The 19,875-nt window shown below is 40.1% G+C and overlaps 1 protein-coding gene across 1 annotated transcript in view; it reads left to right on the top strand.

The window, feature by feature from the left end:
* Window positions 1–2,278: 2,278 nt before the first annotated feature.
* The window catches only part of LOC122561122 (guanine nucleotide-binding protein subunit alpha-14), a 176,350-nt gene continuing 158,753 nt past the window's right edge, over window positions 2,279–19,875 (top strand). The window contains exon 1 of the mRNA XM_043712573.2: window positions 2,279–3,025. Coding sequence (XP_043568508.1) covers window positions 2,905–3,025 — 121 coding nt within the window. The 5' untranslated portion in view covers window positions 2,279–2,904. The remainder of the gene's footprint in view (window positions 3,026–19,875) is intronic.

Raw genomic sequence — 19,875 nt, forward strand, 5'->3', positions numbered from 1 at the left:
AACGCTTTATTTCTTCCGATTTGGAAAACGTCTCGGAATTTCAGGGCTTTTCCTAACATCCGTACGCCTCCACACATCAGGAGAAGGTCAACAGGAAAAGATCTGTCACGTTAAGCACGAACTGTTTATGCTAAACTGACAAATCTGTAGTTCATATAAGGGTTGGCATCAGTGCTTCACCGAAGGGGGGTGGGGGGCGCTGGAACAAATTGAAGCTGCACAATCGTGTTATTTGATACTGTTTTTTTTCCGGCTTTTAAATAGAATGTACCTTTTGTTTTGTCTTTTACCATTTTGCAGTTAGCCGTTTAGGGTAACAACACGACTTTATTTTTGTACATTCTGGTATGTCTGGGTCGTTCTTCCAATTTAATTGTCATTCAACATCGTATGCAGTTTTAGAAGGAGCTCTCATGTGCAAAGCATAGAATCGCTGGCCTTATTCCTCCCGGAACGTGCCAGCAACCAGATCCAGAATGTTTAAATCATAATTGTCTGGTAGATATTTTCCATACAGCAGTTCTTCAAAATCTTATGTTTAATAAAATTATACTAAAAATGCTGCGATTGTTTAAGAATTAACCAATTTTCAGTTTTTACGGATTAATAATGTTACTGATCTCATTCCTGAAGCAGAGTTTCGATGTCGCGAGCGCCTCCTGTTGGAGGCTAAATGGCAACAAGAAACAGCAACATTGCAGATGGCGACTTTGTTCACCGTTCGCATTCGGGATTCAGCTTGTTCGCAAAGTGGCTAACAAGCTTCCTTTAAACTAACGCCAACTGCAAAAGAGGTGGTGACTTGTGTTCGTTTTAATATCTGATTCAGGAGGAAAAAGCCATCTACACTAATTTAACAAAAATAAATGGAATCGGTTTAACTTGAGCTTTCAAGGTTGGAAAACGGATTGTCTAACAGACGTACAGCACTCGGAAGAGAAAATGCCATTTGTCATCTAAACTTCACATTACCCAGAGACTACTGAGCGAAGTGAAATTATTTTTGGCTTATTTTAAAAAGCGACTTAAATTCAGAAACTCCACTGAATATCGGTTTCTTTTGACAGCCTACACGTTTCATAAAAAAAGTACCGGTTGACGTGATAATTTGCATTAGTGGGAAATTTGAAAATTAGTGGATATTCACGAGACCCTGTCAGAAAACAAGAACACGACACCATATATTTCCCAGAGATCGAATTTATTATCTTGCGTTTAATTCTAAACAAAAACAAAAGAAAATGCTGGAAAAGCTCAACAGGTCTGACCGCATCTGTGGAGAGAAATCAGATGTAATGTGCGCGTCGAATGACCCTTAGAAATTCTAAGTTTTTTTCTTGTACGGGAGCAAGAGTACTGGCAAATAAAAATGTTTAATCATGAAACGCACAAATGAGATATGCATCAAATGGATTATTGGAAACCAATGAAGACACCAGAGTGTAAATAAATACAGAAAGTATTAAAATTAGTGGGATGTGTGGTGCATCATGCCTTCATAATTAAAATCTAGTTAAGTCTTTATTTAAAGTTTCGCTTCTGAAATTCGTGGACGTATGCTTATTATTTATATTCAGAAGGTATCTTAGTATCTTTACATTTTCCAATCACATTCACCTGCACATGTTCTCACCACGTTTCTCTCCGTGATAGTAGTGACAATCTTTATTTTTGCTCAACAACATCTTGTTATTAAAAATGTTATCTCCGTTTTTAAATTTCTCCCCGGTCTTATCCTCCTTTATCTTTGAAACCTTTTCCGTCCCCATAGTTCTCAGATATCTTCACTCATTCAAGACTCTTGAGCATTCGCTGCCACATGGCCAGCAATTTAGCTTCAGAGATCCCAGGCTCTGAAATCCTCTGCTCAGAACTTTGTGTTTCTTCCAGCTTGTTTTGCCCGTTAAGATGAGTCTTCAAACCTACCTCTGTGACCAAACACCTGACCTAAAGGTCAAGATTTATGGGTCACAAACGTAGAGGATCTGATCTTTATTGAGTGTCTGGAAGGGTTAAATAACATTCGCCTAATTCTAAATTTCTGTATCGACTTACTAAATTAGTTTATAATGCTCCGGTGATACCCTTGGAGATATATTTATATATCACCTTTAATTACATAAGTAATACAAACAGAAAATACCGGACTAAATAAGTCAGACAGCATCTGTAAAGATGGGGGTTTTTTTGCGGCTGGGATTAAATGATCCAGAACAACATAAATATTTGATTTGTCACTTTGAAATTGAACTAATTCAAATATATGGTATTTTGCACGTTATGTTGCTGGATGAGCAATGGCATTCAAACATATTCTTGATGCCCTCAGCTGAATTTAAGGCACTCTTTGAAACATGCACATTGTATGACGAAAACAATCTTAGAAAGTATTTAAATGGAAAGAAAACAAAAATTCTTAATGGTTTCCAGCGAAAGATTTACAGCAACGCCATTTTTCAGCCGTACTAACAGTTTTGAACTAGTCTTGCCCTCGTCTTCATGTCGCACCGCCTTTTTTCTTTGCCATTTGATAGACTGAGGCATGTCCGCCGGCTCGCTGTTCTCTATGTTGGAGTGGTTCTGTTTCTCCTCCCTCTTCGCGTATTCCCGCCCACTCTGGAGTTCAGACATCTCTACTAGCAGCAGTTTTCAAATGTTTCATACGAGTGCTTTAAACTGAAGTTAACTTTTGATTCAAGAGAAAAAAAGGTTCAAAAGGAACGAAGTAAAAACCAAAGCTGTGTTTTTTTTTATATTGTGTGATTCTGCAGTTCTCCATGCCGTGGCTATGGTGAAGTGGCTGTGAGGGTGTTAAAGCACGGCTCTTGTGGCGGTACCGAGTATCCGTGAGGTGTCTGTCTTGGCGCTCCTCTTTTACCCAGGGACATTGGTTTGGGCTCCATCATGGCGGGGTGCTGTCTATCCGAGGAGGATAAAGAGTCTCAGCGGATTAATGCCGAAATTGAGAGGCAACTGAGGAGGGACAAGAGAGACGCTCGAAGGGAACTCAAACTGCTGCTGCTGGGTGAGTAACAAAGTATTCTCAGCTACATGGGGAGAGCTCCTGATTAGTTAGTTTCCATTGTATCTGAATGGGTTAAACTCAACTCAGGAAAACTATCATTTGTCACTTTATGTACCTGAAAGCGAGATCTGTTGAGGTAGATTAATACTTCATTCTAGTGTCATAAGTTGTTTGTAAGTCTCATTTCTTGGTCAATGTTATTAACCTTCCGGTGCGTCGGCATGTCAGTAGTTTCCAACATATTTTTATGCAGGCCTGAATCCCTTTTGTATTTTCATTTTCTCCCTCCTCCCAATTTAGCTTAAAAGTTATCATAAATGTCTCGAGTTTAATGATGCAGGTTACTTTAAAGGCAGGTGGTGGTCGTTCCTACAGAGTGGTTTATTAGGCGCCGTGCGGGGTTGAACTTTGTTAAAGTTGGCGGCCTGTTGTCGGCTCCTGTAACTTGATCCTCAGGTGGAAGTAAAATGAGCGAGAAGGTAAATGGACTGGTTAAACTTGTATCGGAAGTCTGTTATTTTAAAAGTCCTGAGTCTCGGTGAAGTCACTATTACTTAATCTAAACTGGTGACCATTAGCAACGTTTTTTCATTTGGGGGGGGTGGTCCTTGAAATTATTTTAGACTAACTGGTGAAATCATTTTTTGCTCTCAACTCTGGACGGGTTAATGAGAATGGAGCTTGAATGGGCTACACTTTGAATAGATTTCTAACTTTAGGTTTCTTCCCTACTTTGTTTAACTGCATCGCAATACCGTCAATCTATCACATGGGTCTCTTTAATCTTTATTGACTCCACAGCTTCACTAACTAGACGAGCAAGCTGGGTGTGGCGATTATGCTTCGGGTCATAATGGTTTCCTTGATTTTCGTTATCTAACTTCTAAAATTACTTTCGTTTTTCGTTATAGTCTATTAAGTTAGTTTTGTTCTCTCTGGAGGTTTTGTTATCCTTTCGATTGTAATTTGCTGTTTTGTCCTATTACACGCCCCCTTTGTGAGTAGTTTAGCTAAATGGCACCTGTAAATTAAGTCTTTTAAATTATCTTTGAGAATTGAATATTTGTTTTTGATCTTTTGACAGAGCAGCACTGGCAAATGTGCTCAAATTTCTAGTAGTTTTGCCTTGTTGAATTACACATTTCTTTTGGCAAGGAGTTTTTTTTCTGCTGTCCCGATTATGTAGCTGAGATTTGATTTTCGCATTTTGATCAGAATTTTAAAAATCCTGAAAGGGATTACATAACATCAGAAGCTCTCCTGGTAGGTCAACTGTTTAAATTAGTCAGTTCATGAACTAAATCAGTTAGCAGGATTCTAATTCAAGCTTTGTATTCAGTTGGCTAATCTCAAAATGTGTGATGGGATGCTCTTGGTTGGGGATAAAGTTTTTAGATTTCCAGAATTTTAAAATGTAATCCCTCAAACATTGCTTGTCAGCATTAAAAACAGCTGCTTGTCAACATTCCAAAAAGATGGGAAAACAGTGATGTTGAAAGTAAGGTGCCCAAAGGTGAGGGTAGTTGTAGGTGTGAAGTCATGTGGTGAGAAGTTTGGATTATGTTCGCCACTTGGAGACACTGGTTAAGGAGGGGACAATCAATCATTTTTGAAGATATAGGAACAGCAGTACACCCTATGGCCCATCAAGTCTACTACATAATTAAATAAAATGATTACTTTTCAGCCTCCACTTTTCTTTCCATGTTGCATACGTCTTGATTTATTGAGACACCAAAAATCTGTCTTTCATCTTCCTGGAAAAGCTATAATTTAATTATTTGTATGTGCACAGGATTGGTCTCCATTTCAATGCCTCTGTGATGGAGGTGCAGAGAGAGCGGGAAATTAAGGTGCCCAGGCAGTTGTGTTCAACTTGCACTTGAGTAATTCGGTCATGTGGTTTGGAAGATGGTGACAGAAAATCATATTTTCGTTTAATGTATTTGGCTAGCTTGGAAGTTCTTTTGGCTAAGTGCAGCAAAAATCATATTGTGATCAATCCAAGTATGCAGGAGAAATTTTCACTCACTTTGTAAGACTGGGAAGTATGTAAAATACACATTTGCTGTCTGTTTTCATTATTTTCCAAATTTTCCAACTACTGGATTTGAATTATATCAAAAGTAAATTTTCTTTGTCCTCAAGTTGAAGAAAGCAAAAAAGATTCTCACCAAACGCAAAGAGTGCGTGCATGCAATGAACTGCCAGAGGAAGTGGTTAAGGCTGGTACAATGGCAACATTTAAAAGGCACATGGACAGGTGTATGAATAGGAAAGATTTAGATGGATATGTCCAAATGCTGGCAAATGGGACTGGATTTATTTAGGATATCTGGTCGACATGGATGCGTTGAACTGAAGGGTCTGTTTCCATGCTGTATACCTCTATGACTCTGACTGTAAGCTACTACGTTCATTTGCTTACATTCACTTTTTTAATCATCAGCCTGTAAACAGAGCATCTGGGTAGCTTAGTGACTTTATCCAGTGTGCAGCAGAGCCATAAATCTGTGAAGTTGAATGAGTATTTGACAGAACTGAGTGAAAAATACAGGAAATTAATTTTGATGGTTAGCACTTTGGGTGTGAAATAACATTTTAGTCTTGGGTAGTAAATGCCAAAAGCAGCATGCTGGAGAAATGCTGCTGACTCACTTTGTGTGGTTTCAATAGTTAGGATCAGTAGCAGAAATAATGTATGCTACTTGTTGCTGTTGACATTAGTGAAAAATATTTACATTTCTTGAACTATAGTTACATTGAGCGATCTGGTTTCTTGTTAATTGATATGGGTGTTATGCAACCCTAACAATAAGTAATTTCTTGAATGATTTTCTACTTTTAATACAATTTGTAAGGTAATTAATGTGCAATCTCTTATCATTTATATTTTAATTTCTGAAAAGAACTGTAGTACACTACTGTTTTGTTTATATTGGTTTTACTTGCATAAAAATATCTTGCGTAATACACATGGTTTTAAAATTATATGTAAGAAGACGTGAAGAATGAGGATCAATTAAAAACAGAGCGTTGTTATTAACTGGTGAGCATGGATCTGTTTGGGTTCAAATGATACTCAGTGGTCTGTTTTGATTTTTTATGTTGAAACTTTACACTTATGTAGCATCTTCAACATTACATCCCAGGGTGCATTTCATTCTGTTTAATATATGGCACTTGAATATTTTACATTTGAACATTAATGGTTCCTGAATAAAATGTCCAGGACTTGCTGCATTTGGGCATAGACTGCTTCAGTATCTGCGCAGTTGTGAATAGTGTTGAAATTGTACAGTGTCAGGCATCCCCCATTTTTAGTCTGACGATGGAAGGTCATTGAAGCAGCAGCTGCAGATGGCTGAGATGCTACCACGAGATATTCCTGCAGCCATGCCTTTTTTAAATTCATTCATGGGATTCGTGAGCATCGCTGGCTGTCCAGCGATGCCCATGACTCCCAGTTGCTCTTGGGAAGATAGTGAACTGCCTCCTTAAACTGCTGCAGTCCACATGCTGTACATTGACCCCATAATCCTATTCGGGAGGAAATTCAAGGATTTTGACACCATGACAGTGAAGGAATGGCAATATGTTTCCAAATCAGAATGGTGAGTATGTTGGAAGGGTACGTGCAGGTGAAAACAATCCCACATATCTGCTGCCTTTGACCTTCAATGTCGAAGTGTTTGTGGGTTTGGAAGATCCTGTGGCTGACAATGATTTACCTTCAAACAGCTCAATGATTTTCCTTTATGTTAGGAATTGCTCAAGCCAGCAATACGTTTTCTCATTTCACACTAATTTTGTTAGTGCACCTTGACACCATACTTAGTCAAATGCTGACTTGATGTCACGTAGTTGCTTTCATTTTTCATTGAGTTCAGCTCTGCAAACTTGATCCAAACGTGGTTAAAAATGAGGTCAGGACCTGGTAGAACGTAAACAGCATCAATAAACAAATTAAGTATGTACTTAAGTAAGGAATTCCTGATGGATGCAAAACAACAAGGCTGAGGCAATTCGAAGCATCTTCAGCCAGAACTGCTGTATGTACAATCCAATTGGACCTCCTTCTGAGGTCCCCAGCATCACAGATACCAATCTTCGACAGCTCAGTTCCCTCCCTGTCAGATGCGAAGAATCCTGCAGGGAGTAATTGTCCTCCTAATTCCCTTAGCCAGTTCATTACCTACAATGCACAAGTCAGGACTTCGATGGAATGCACTCCTTTTAACTGGTTGTAGATCCAAAAACATTCCACTCATTGACATATGGAACAAAGAAGCTCACTTGATTGCTGCTCAGCTACCACTGTGAGCTCCATCACTGACATTCACTGATGCAGTGCAGAAATATATGGGCAGCCTCGATTATCCGAACGAGATGGGTGGGCACTATTTCATTCAGAAAATTGATTATTCAGTTAATCAATTAAATATTGTTCCTCTGGGGCTCGGTTTAAAGTCTGCTCCCTGTTCAGGAAACTAGCAGCAGCAGCACCACACCACGCACGAGAAGCGGCCCCCCCTGCCCCCACAACCCCGTCCGACACCGCACCCCTGCCTGCCCCCACAACCCCGTTCAATACCGCTGCCCCCACAACCCCGTCCGACACCGTCCCCCCGCCTGCCCCCACAACCCCGTCTGACACCGCCCCCCCCCGCCTGCCCCCACAACTTCGTCTGACACCGCCCCCCCGCCTGACCCCACAACCCCGTTCGACACCGCCCTGTCCCCACAACCCCGCCCGACGCCCGTCCCCACAACCCCGCCCCCTCTCCGGGCAGCCAGACTGGAGACCATCAATAAGACTGCTGCTGCAGTTGCCTTTGTGGGGTAAGTCTCCAAATAGCACACGCACACACCACCACGCACATGCGCACAAGTTTTCACTGCAACTTTTTGATAGGTTCCACCTTTGTCCTTTACAGGACAATATTAGTCAGATTATCTGGGGAAGGGGGATTTAAGATACACCCCTCTATAGAACTCCAGGGAAAGCGTGTGGGGAGAGAGAGAGGACGGGAGGTCAGTCATTTGGAGACGGTGCCTGTTTAATCACTGTAATCAAAAGACGCGATCAGTGTTGGAAACAAGTCTTTGTAATGTTTGTATTGGGACCTCAAGATCTCCTTTGGATAATCCGATTTTCGGATAATTAGTATTCAGATAGTCGAGGTTCCTCTGTACCTAGGTTCCTTAGAACAGTGCCTTCCAAATGCCTGAACACTTCCATCTGGAGGAGAAGTAAGGGTACAGGAGTTAACATTGTGATATGTTGATAAGCTGAGATGCTTTGAGAAGATGCTTGTTAAACATAAACGCCCCGACCCAGTTGGGCTAAATGGTTGGGCCGTCTACTGATTGTACTAGGTAATAATAACTATTCATCTTCCCATCAACACCTATACTCTAGAGAATGAATACAATAAGTTCTGATACAGATTGAAAGCCTAATTAGTGAGGGGTAGTTTTCAAAAATGCAAATAGGTTAAAATAAGGTACTACAGGTGCTAGAAATCTGAAATAAAGTGTTGAAGTAACTCAGCTGATCTGACAGCATATGTTGAGAGAGAAACACAGTTAATGCTTAAATCCAAGAGCTTTCATTGCAAAGACAAGTCCTATTGAAATCAAATGTTCACTTTTTTTCTCTCCATGACTAAGCTCAGTCTAAAATGTTCCAAAGGAAAGAAGTTACTGATTTGCTATGCTCTGAATATTTTCCAGTGTGAAATGAGACTGTTTTTGCAGTTTTTTTACTCTCTTTGATCTTATTGCAGATGAGCATATTTAAATATAATTATTAACATTCCAAACCAACGACTAAATAGAGATCTTAAGTTTTTTTCATTTTAAAAAAGGATTCTGGGTAATCCAAGATGGAGGACGTGAAAAATTTCTGGCTATTGCAGCTGCTCCTTTTTTTTTTAGGTATTTTAGGTGCTGGAGGTGGTTTCCTTGAATTCCAGGAGCAGCAGTTAATGTTTCATATGCTGTTGCATTGTTTTGAAACTTTTGGGGAAAAAAAAGTCAAAACAATAGCAGTTTTAAAAGGGAGAAGAACAGACAAAGGAAGCACATGGTGAGGTCAGTTCAGGAGAGAGAGAGAGAAAGAAACTGACACTGCCTTTGCTGTTTGAATTCATGTATCGCTGGACATTAGAGTGCATCTGGGAAAATTAACAAACAGCGAAATTTACAACTGATCTTGGAGGAACCGTTAGGTGAAGTTCACAGCACAGAAGCAGATAAATGTGTTGTTTTAAGTGTGACCTACAGAAAGTCTGCAGTGCTGAGTAGTGTGGGTTCTTTCTTGATTATGTTTTTGGAGATACATCTCTTGATTAAACTTAAAATATAAGTCATAACTATTAATTTAACCTGGGGCAGTGTTTGTAGAGGAATAAGACTGTTATTTTCTGGGTCTGTAAATTGTAAAGAAGCAAACATGGCCTTTAGTAGTGTGATATGCACTTCTTGTCAGATGTGGGAGGTTAAAGAGAATTTGCCATAAATGCTGTTGGTTGAGAATCTTATCAGATCGAAATGATCAGTTGGAGAGACAGTTAGTAACAATGAGGAATTTGCAACAACAACAGTATGTGATATTATGGATGGCAGTTATAGGTAGGGGGAAAGACTCAGATACAGTCACATAGATGGGTTAACTCCAGGAAAGGTAAGAGAGGTAGGCAGCTAGTGCAGGAGGCCTTTGTGGATATACCCATTTCAAACAATATGCAGTTTTCAAAAATGTAGGGGTAATGGATTCTCAGGGGAACGTAGCACGAACAGCCAAGTTTCTAGTACTGAGACTGGCTCTAATGCAATGAGGGGTATGTCGGGTTGCAAGAATTCAATTGTGTTAGGGGATTCTCTAGTCCGAGGTACAGACAGACGTTTCTGTGGCCAGCAGCGAAAAAGCAGAATGATGTGTTGCTTCTCTGGTGCCAGGATTAAGGATGTCTCAGAGAGGATGCAGAATCTTCTCACTGGGAAGAGGGGCCGGCAAGAGGCCATTGTCCACATTGGAACCAACGACAGATGAAGGGAAAAGGTTGAGAATCTGAAAGGAGATTACAGAGAGTTAGGCAGGAATTTAAAAAGGAGGTCCTCGAGAGTAGTAATATCTGGATTACTCCCGGTGCTACGAGCTAGTGAGGGCAGGAATAGGAGGATAGAGCAGATGAATGCATGGCTGAGAGCTGGTGTACGGGAGAAGGATTCACATTTTTGGATCATTGGAATCTCTTTTGGGGTAGAAGTGACCTGTACAAGAAGGACGGATTGGAAGAGGTCTAATATACTGGCAGAGAAATTTGCGAGAGCTGCTCAGGAGGATTTAAACTAGTAAGGTGTGGGGGTGGGACCCAGGGAGATAGTGAAGGAGGAGATCAATCTGAGGCTGATACAGTTGAGAACAGAAGTGAGTCAAACAGGGCAGGCAGAGACAAGGTAGGACTAATAAATTAAACTGCATTTATTTCAGTGCCGAACAGAGAAGGCAGATGAACTCCGGGCATGGTTAGGAACATGGGACTGGGATATCATAGCAATTACAGAACATGGCTCAGGGATGGGCAGGACTGGCAGCTTAATGTTCCAGGATACAACTGCTACAGGAAGGATAGATCGAGTGAATCCTTAGAGTATAAAGGCAGTAGGAGTATACTTAAGAGGGAAATTAGGAGGGCAAAAAGGGGACATGAGATAGCGTTGGCAAATAGAATTAAGGAGAATCCAGAGGTCTTTTACTAATACATTAATGACTAAAGGGTAACTAGGAGAGAATAGGGCCCCTCAAAGATCAGCAAGGTGGCCCTTGTGTGGAGCTGCAGAAAATGGGGGATATACTAAATGAATATTTTGCATCAGTGTTTACTGTGGAAAAGGACATGGAAGATATAGACTGTAGGGAAATAGATGGCGACACCTTGCAAAATGTCCAGATTACAGAGGAGGAAGTGCTGGATGTCTTGAAACGGTTAAAGGTGGATAAATCCCCAGGACCGGATCTGGTGTACCCTAGAACTCTGTGGGAAGCTAGAGAAGTGATTGCTGGGCCTTTTGCTGAGATATTTGTATCATCGATAGTCACAGGTGAGGTGCTGGAAGACTGGAGGTTGGCTAACGTGCCACTGTTTAAGAAGGGTGGGTAAGGACAAGCCAGGCAACTATAGACTAGTGAGCCTCTTGTTGGTGGTGGGCAAGTTGTTGGAGGGAATCCTGAGGGACAGGATGTACATGTATTTGGAAAGCTAAGGACTGATTAGGGATAGTCAACATGGCTTTGTGCATGGGAAATCATGTCTCCCAAACTTGATTGAAATTTTTGAGGAAGTAACAAAGAGGATTGATGAGGGCAGAGCAGTAGATGTGATCTATATGGACTTCACTAAGGTGTTTGACAAGGTTCCCCATGGGAGACTGATTAGCAAGGTTACATCTCTCGGAATATCGGGAGAACTAGCCATTTGGACACAGAACTGGCTCAACGGTAGAAGACAGAGGGTAGTGGTGGAGGGTTGTTTTTCAGATTGGAGGCCTGTGACCAGTGGAGTGCCACAAGGATCAGTGCTGGGTCCTCTACTTTTTGTCATTTACATAAATGATTTGGATGTGAGCATAAGAGGTACAGTTAGTAAGTTTGCAAATGACACCAAAATTGGAGGTGTAGTGGACAGTGAAGAGGGTTACCTCAGTTTCCAACAGGATCTTGACCAGATGGTCCAATGGGTAGAGAAGTGACGGATGGAGTTTAATTCAGATAAATGTGAGGTGCTGCATTTTGGGAAATAAAATCTTAGCAGGACTTATACACTTAATGGTAAGGTCCTAGGGAGTGTGGCTGAACAAAGAGACCTTGGAGTACAGGTTCATAGCTCCTTGAAAGTGGAGTCACAGGTAGATAGGATAGTGAAGGCGGCATTTGGTATGCTTTCATTTATTGGTCACTGTATTGAGTACAGGAGTTGGGAGATCATGTTGCGGCTGTACAGGACATTGGTTAGGCCACTGTTGAAATATTGCGTGCAATTCTGGTCTCCTTCCTATTGGAAAGATGTTGTGAAACATGAAAGGGTTCCTAAAAGATTTACAAGGATGTTGCCAGGGTTGGAGGATTTGAGCTATAGGGAGAGGCTGAACAGGCTGGGGCTATTATCCCTGGAGCGTCGGAGGCTGAGGGTGACCTTATAGAAGTTTACAAAATTGAGTAGCATGGATAGCGTAAATAGACAAAGTCTTTTCCTTGGGGTGGCGGAGGGGGGGGGGTCCAGAACTAGAGGGCATAGGTTTAGGGTGAGGGGAAAGATATAAAAGAGACCTAAGGGGCAACATTTTCACACACAGGCTGGTACAATTCCAACATTGAAGAGGCATTTGGATGGGTATATGAATAGGAAGGATTTGGAGGGATATGGGCCGGATGCTGGCAGGTGGGACTAGATTGGATTGAGATATCTGGTTGGACAGGTTGGTCTGAAGTGTCTGTTTCCATGCTGTACATTTCTATGACTCTGATTCTAAGTCATTGGTACATTATTGTACACAGGAGCAAAGGTAATACACTTAAAATGTTCTACACTGTAGCATGTATTTATAGTATAGATAATCTTTTGGATTTCACAAAGCAAGAGCAAAATTTGAATATTATTTTACTATGCTCCAGGTGCAGTTTGCAGCACGCTATGTTTAATTAGCTTAATATTTGTTTTGACATCATGGTAACTTCAGATCATGGTATCTCAAAATAATGATGGGTGAAGATGACCATTTGATTTAATATTTTCAGAGAAGCAAATCTACTATATTTACTGGTCTCACATTTTGTTGTGGACTCTTATCTGTGATGCTGGGGACCTCAGGAGGAGGCAGAGATGGATCGTCCATTTGACATGGGGCTTAAGCTGGATGCAAAGGTTGCAACCATGTTTATTGCACAGACCCACTGGGCTCCGCTGTCGTTGAAGGATGAGAGTATTTGTGGAGCCCCCTTGTCCTTCATGTTTCACAACATCTTTCCGATAGGAAGGAGACCAGAATTGCACGCAATATTTCAACAGTGGCCTTAGTTGTCTACCACCATTCATGTCCAGTTTTTATTAGCTTGGTCTGTTTGAAATCTATCCCATTTAGTGTGGTAATGCTACACCACATTTATTGAGACTATCTCAGTCTAAAATCGGGGCTTCATCTTCACGAGGACTGTGTGGTGGTCACTGTTGGTACCATGTCAAGATAGGTGTAGAATTGTAAAATCCCGTTAGTGTGGAAGCAGACCATTCAACCCATGAAGTTCACACCAACCCTCCAAAGAGAGAGAGAGACACAGACACACACACACCCCTCACTCAATATCCCTGTAACCCAGCATTTCCAATGGCTAATGCACCTAGATTACGCATCCCTGGACACTATGGGAGATTTAGCATGGCCAATCCACCTAACATGATCTTTGGATTGTGGGAAGAAATTGAAAAACCTGGAGGAAAGCCACGCAGACAGATTTTGCACAAGCTCCACAGAGACAGTCACCCAACGCTGGAATTGAGCCTGGTCTCTGCCACTGAGGTAGCAGTGTAAACCACTATGCTGCCCCATGTTATTTTAAGTAGTTTGGTGGGGGAAACAAAATGGTACAAATTTATTTACTTCATCCTCACCAATCTAGTATCCTTCAGGGTTTTGTCAACTTGGTCAGAAATTATGCTAATGAGCTGCTGCTGGTGATGGAGTTGGAGTTTCCCACCCAGATTCCAGCTGTACCCTTGCCATCTTTTGGTGCTTTCTAAAATTGGTGTTCAGTAAAAAGGAGTATTTATTGTCAAAGGTGGTCTTGCCCATCTTTGACTTAATGTCATGAGACTTCATGAAGTCTGAAATCACTGAGGACTCTGGGCAACGTCTGATTGCATACCACTGTGGCACCGCCTCTGGTGAGTTTCACTCGGCCATGGGATGGTACGAACCTAAGATAATCATCGTGGTGTTTATGTCATTGTCTGTTTGGTATGATTTGCTGAGCATGACTGTCAGGTTGTTGCTTAACAGGTGACAGCTCTCCCAGTATTGGTACAAACCATAGATGTTTGAAAGGAGCAGCTTTGCTGGGTTGATGCTATTGGGTATGGTCAATGCCAGATTGACCCTGTGTTTTAATTCCCTTTCACTTTGTAATTGTTTTGATATGTTTAGGGTATATCAGGTAAAGATGGCACATTTTCCTCCTGAAAGACAATAGTGTGCCAAATGAGGAAACTGACCATGGTTTTGTAGTCATTGGCTTTTACTTGAAGATTTATTCATCAGAATAAAATTGCATCAGTTGACACAGCTGTTTTTGAATCTATGTTCCAATAACATTACTAGACCCACAATTTTCACCAGCTCCTCTTAAATGCACTTCGTAAGCAATCTGAATGTCTGTTGGTATGAGCTCAGCATGATTTCTGGGGGCTTAAATGCGAACTGTTTGGTAATATACCTCAATTTTGAAAATTCTTGATTGTAAATAACGCTCTGGATGTAATTGAACCCAACAATACCTCTAGTCTTTTTTTCTCCTTTACCAAGTTTTGCTTCACCCATAGGACTTTATAAAAATTGACTTGTACATTGCTTTACATTGTTGAAATTAAAACTTATTTGATACTGGCTGAGGTATGAATGCTGTTTAGTCATCCCCTCGGTGCATTATTCTCATTTGTAGTCATCTACCTCCACTGTGCAACGTTAGTGTAGGATGGAGCCCTGTGGCACCAACATTAGTAACATCCAATGTCCACTGCTACCATATCATTATCACTTGTGTCAACATCCTATTCTTCGGCAGTGTCTCATTCTCATAATTGTTTTCCATGTAATGCCTTAGGAAAAGATTCTAAGAAATCTTTTAAATGTGATCATTTTCTCCTGTCAATTTAGATCATGCTTGATCTAACAATTGTGTTTTGACGACTGTGACTGTTTTCCTCCATTTTAATTTCTTCAAGTCCATATCACTGTAACTATTAACATTTCTAAATGGAATAAGTAATTCTTATTCATGACAAGTATGTATTTTGGTGCACACTTCACATTGTTATTTTATTTAATAAGTTATAATTTTTTTTTACATCTTTTTCAACCATTAGCTCTATTCAAGATGTTAGCTGATAGGCGTATACAAGTGACCTTTCAATTCTATTCACCTTTCATTGGAAATGATAAATAACTTCATTATTATTCATTTAATTTGTCAGTGCCCTTTGACTCCATTCCCTCCTTTCTCCCCCAGTCATCCTGCCCTCAAGTTATTGGTGAAGCAGTCAGGCACCTATATCCGAGATTCCTGCTATTGTTTAATTGATGATGTAACAATGGGCCACCTTCTGCTTGCTACCTCGGGATAGTGCACTAGTGCATTTGTTAATTGTACATCTGCCATCAGATATATTTAGTTGCTGCCAAGAGATTTTACATTGGATTAAATCTACTTGGAGTAAACGTTATTTCCATTGTGGAATCAATATTCAATACTGAGCACATTTAAAGATAGATTATTCAACATTTAAATTCTGTTTTGCACACTAATTTTAACTGCACCTTGTTGAGATGAGGGATTTTCTTCCTTGGCAATCATAGAATCCCTACAGTGTGGAAAGAGGCCACTTGGCCCATGGAGTTTACACCAACCCTGTGAAGACCATCCCACCCAGACAAAGCCCTCTACTCTACTCTATCCCCATAGCCCCACATTTACCATAGCTAATTCACCTAGCCTGCACATCCTTGGATACTATAGACAATTTAGCATGGTCAAGCCACCCAACCTGCATATCTTTGCACTGTAGGTTAGAAACTGCAACACCTGGTAGGACCCACACAAAGACTAGGCGAACGTGCAAGCTCCACAGTGAGTTAACCAAAGGTGGAATCAAGCCCGGGTCCCTGGCACTGTGCTGATCACTGATCACTGTGCTACACTGGAGTTTTTGTAAAGCAGAATATTGCCCAAGTGGTCAAATTTTAAATAGTACCACTGGGAGTACATTTGACTCTTTGTGTGAGTTTTGAAAATTTTCAGGCATGTTCCTTTAGACTTCAAGAACTTTTATGAAGGGCTCAAGTGTAAAAACACAATCTTGGAAGCTGTGGAAAAAAATCTCATGGTTATATTTTTGCTGATACCAGTTGCCAGCTTTATTTTCACATGTTATCATCCAGAGATAGTTTCTGGTCTTTGAAAACTCAATTTTAAAATAGTCAGCCTTGTTTTTTCTATCCCTATTTTGTCATATCTTAGCTCCCTGAAAATGCAATATTTTTCCAACTCGTGCATTCCCTACTTTGCTCTGCTTTTGGACTTAACTGGCAAGATCCAAACCCCTCGAATTTTTCCTTGGGCCATTGCCTCACCACCTCTATTCACCTTATTTTAATATGCAAACTAACATTGGCTCAAAATCTTGAATTATCTTCCTTAGACCACTGTGGCCTAAGCCAAAAGGATGTGCAATTCATGAAGGCAGCACATCACCACCACTTTCTCCAGGACAATTTGAGATGAGCAATAAATGTTGACATAGCAAGAGGTATCCACAATCTATGATTTTAAAAAGAAATCTTTTTGATCTGCAGATTACATTTCCAAAACATTCGCGAACCAGTTGGGTTTGTATGATGAATAAAAATGTTTTCACAGTCATTGCCAGAGTTCTAATTCCAGATTTTATGGGATTCAAATCCATATCCCCAGAACATTACCTGTGTCTTTGGATCGTTAGTCTGAAAATACCACTATGGCATTGCCTCCCTCTTTTACGGAGTGTGGCTGCAAGGAACAGAGGGCCAGAAAAGAAATATTACACAAGGGGTGCAGAACCAGGGAGACATCAGAACATAACTTTTTGATCTGAAATCAAGCAGAAGAAATAATTTCTGGCCATTTTAAAGATTTAAAAGGATTTGTATTTGTATTACTATTTGTATTTAAGCTCTGTTTTCAGTAGGAGTATTTGTAACCATGATCCATTTGCACACATGCAGTTGTACCAGTGGCATCATGCCATTCATGAAATGCAGACTGGTGAAGACTTGATGTACTTTCTGAAAACATTTTTAAACAGTTTCAAACTGGTTGGCTTTGTCTATCTTAAGGTAATTATCTCTGTAAAACTGATGGACTTTAATCTCGATTTGTTAATCTAATGATGACAGCGATGTTAATTGGGTCTATTAAAACACAGAATACAAAGTTCCAAACACAGGCTACTTTCAAGCATCCTCCCAAATGTACTTTTGTTTGCTGTGGTGACTTTAATTTTACTTCTAATCATATTGCTTAACTTTAAACATGACATCTCATTTTTCACATGCACAACATTTCACCTAATGGTGGTTTTGGCTAAAAGCACAACCATCAATTAGTGTCGCAATTGATTGTCTCTTTAGCTTAGTGTTTTAGACAGTAAAAGTCAGGAAGTTGTTCTCTTTACTCAGGAATAAGTCAACAAACTCCGTCTGAAATGCATCAACAACCTAGAAGAGAAAACCCAGTAACAATAGACGTAATTACAGAAATATAAGGAAGATACGATTCTTTCTAACAGATTCAATTTGAAGCAGGACCATACTGAGTGTAAGGTTAAGTTTCATGGAGACAACATTGCTTCAAAATTGAGCATAAAGTGCAGGCATGCAACATAATTACAAAGTGGCAGAAAAGGAGGAGGTCATGCATTCAAAAGAACTCCATATAGTACAGCAGTCTCTTTTAGAAAAGATAACCAAAAGAGAGAAAATAGGGGATATTGGTGAACCAAATGATCTGGGATTCGTGGAATTGGTTCCACCTGTGCAACCTGTTCAATTTAAGTTTGATAAAGACCAGTTACTGTTGCTGAAGAAGATGTAACCTGAGCCTACGTGACATAGGTGGCATAGCTGTCAGAAGTATAGGACTATGACAAAAGCCTGGTGAGTTGATTGAGAACAAGTATTTTGAGTACAAGCAATACTTTGGAAAAAATGGGCAACCTACCAGAATATGACCAGGAAGTAGTTATTTTGGCTTCCCTTTGTGGAGTTGTTGCAAAGGATGAACCAGTGACACTTGGGCATTGCCACATGTACAGCCAGGGATCAGTCAGTGGTGTGCGAGCCACAAATTTTAAAAGGTTGAAGATCTCATATCTCATTTTGTATCGTGCAGTTACTTAGGATTGTCAAGTCTGGAGATTGCTCCTGTCATCATTGAAGAGTGATCATAAGTTGAAACTGAACAAAACGTGAGAAGGTGCAGATACTGAGTTCAAGAATTAACAAAACCCACTTTGAGCTTATCCATTGATTAACATCAAGACACTTTGATGCTCGTAATTCAAGTAGTGCTGAGTGAGCAGGATTTTTTTAGTAAGATGACAGAGTGTGAAAATCCACTTGAGTTATCTTTCTTGTATTTGGTGATGGCATAGACTGATCATCAAATGAGCTGCATACAACTGTATTGGAGTCGGACCAATGTCCACAGATCTCGGAAGTTGTGAAGAAGAAATTACCATGTTTGAGCATTCAGGATAATGCAAAAAGAGATCTCTTAGAGTTAGAAAGTAATTGCTTAATCCAAAAATCGAGGGTACTATCAAGAAGAAATTACTTGTTTCAACAGAAGAGTTATTTTCCATTGTGGACATTCATGAGGTTAAAGATTCCTCACATGGTGATATGGATTAACTACCCAAATTATAGGAAGTGTTCCCTGCAAAGGAACCTCCGAGATTAAGAATTCTCTACATAAGGTTATAACCAACAATGTCCTTCACCACATCAGAATCAGAGTGAACAACCCCCAAAGAAGAGACCTGTTATTCTTTCAAGTCCAAAGAGGATGCATTCTGAGAAAAGTGTGAAATATCCAGATCACCTTCAATTGTGCAGTCAGTGACTAAGGATGCGATGGTGTTGTGATAAAAGTAACATAATTAACCCATTATATATTTGTGGGAGGGGGGAGAAAGTTTGGTGGCACGGAAAAGAGTTAATGTTCATGTTACATTGGCTCCACCTATTAAGCTAATGCAGCACAATCTTTGGGCAGAGAAGAAATTCTACTGAAGCTTTTGAAGGGGACAGATGTATCTATACCATCTCCCTGAGGTCCTAGTCATTATAACTGATCAAATATAATTGTACTTATTGCATCATGCAATGAAGCTTGTTATTTAAGAGCATTCATTCCCCTTATATCAGCACTGTATAGTGGTATATCCTATATCATGAATCACTGCTTTTGTTGAAAACATAAAAGGATTGGTGGGAGTGAACCACTTGAAACAAACCTTTTCCAAGAAATGCATACTGGTTGAGGTGACAAATACAGGTTCTGGCAGTGGGTCATCTGGAGAAACCCTACAGTGTTCATAAGCACTACCATAAATTGTATTAAGAGGAGCATAGGCAATATAGAGAATTGGCCATAGCATTAACGTTTGTAGGAAGATGATTCGTTAAACATGTGACTTGGCTATGACCTTATGAACCTGTGATATTCCAATGAAATAATTGACTTTTTCTGATAATGTTGGAAACCTCAAAATTGGAAATGTTGAGTTTTTGATACTTGGACTCTTTTGGATTGTATTTAGTGAAGCTAGACTTGAATAGAAAACATTTTTAATTTAAAATATTTTGATTGGCAAGAAAAAATGTGGTGTTATAATGTTTAATATTTAGAATGATTTGTGCTTTAAAATGATTATCGTTAAATAAAAACTCTTGTTATAACAAGTCTGAGTTCCTTCCTCTCTCTCTGGCGACAGAATCTATGATTTGGAGGAGCAGCTAGGGCAGTCGTGAGAGAA

This window comes from Chiloscyllium plagiosum, unplaced genomic scaffold, assembly GCF_037043375.1.
Source record: "Chiloscyllium plagiosum isolate Xiang-an unplaced genomic scaffold, Cpla_swu_hap1 HiC_scaffold_2, whole genome shotgun sequence".
Classification (NCBI taxonomy): Eukaryota; Metazoa; Chordata; class Chondrichthyes; order Orectolobiformes; family Hemiscylliidae; genus Chiloscyllium; species Chiloscyllium plagiosum.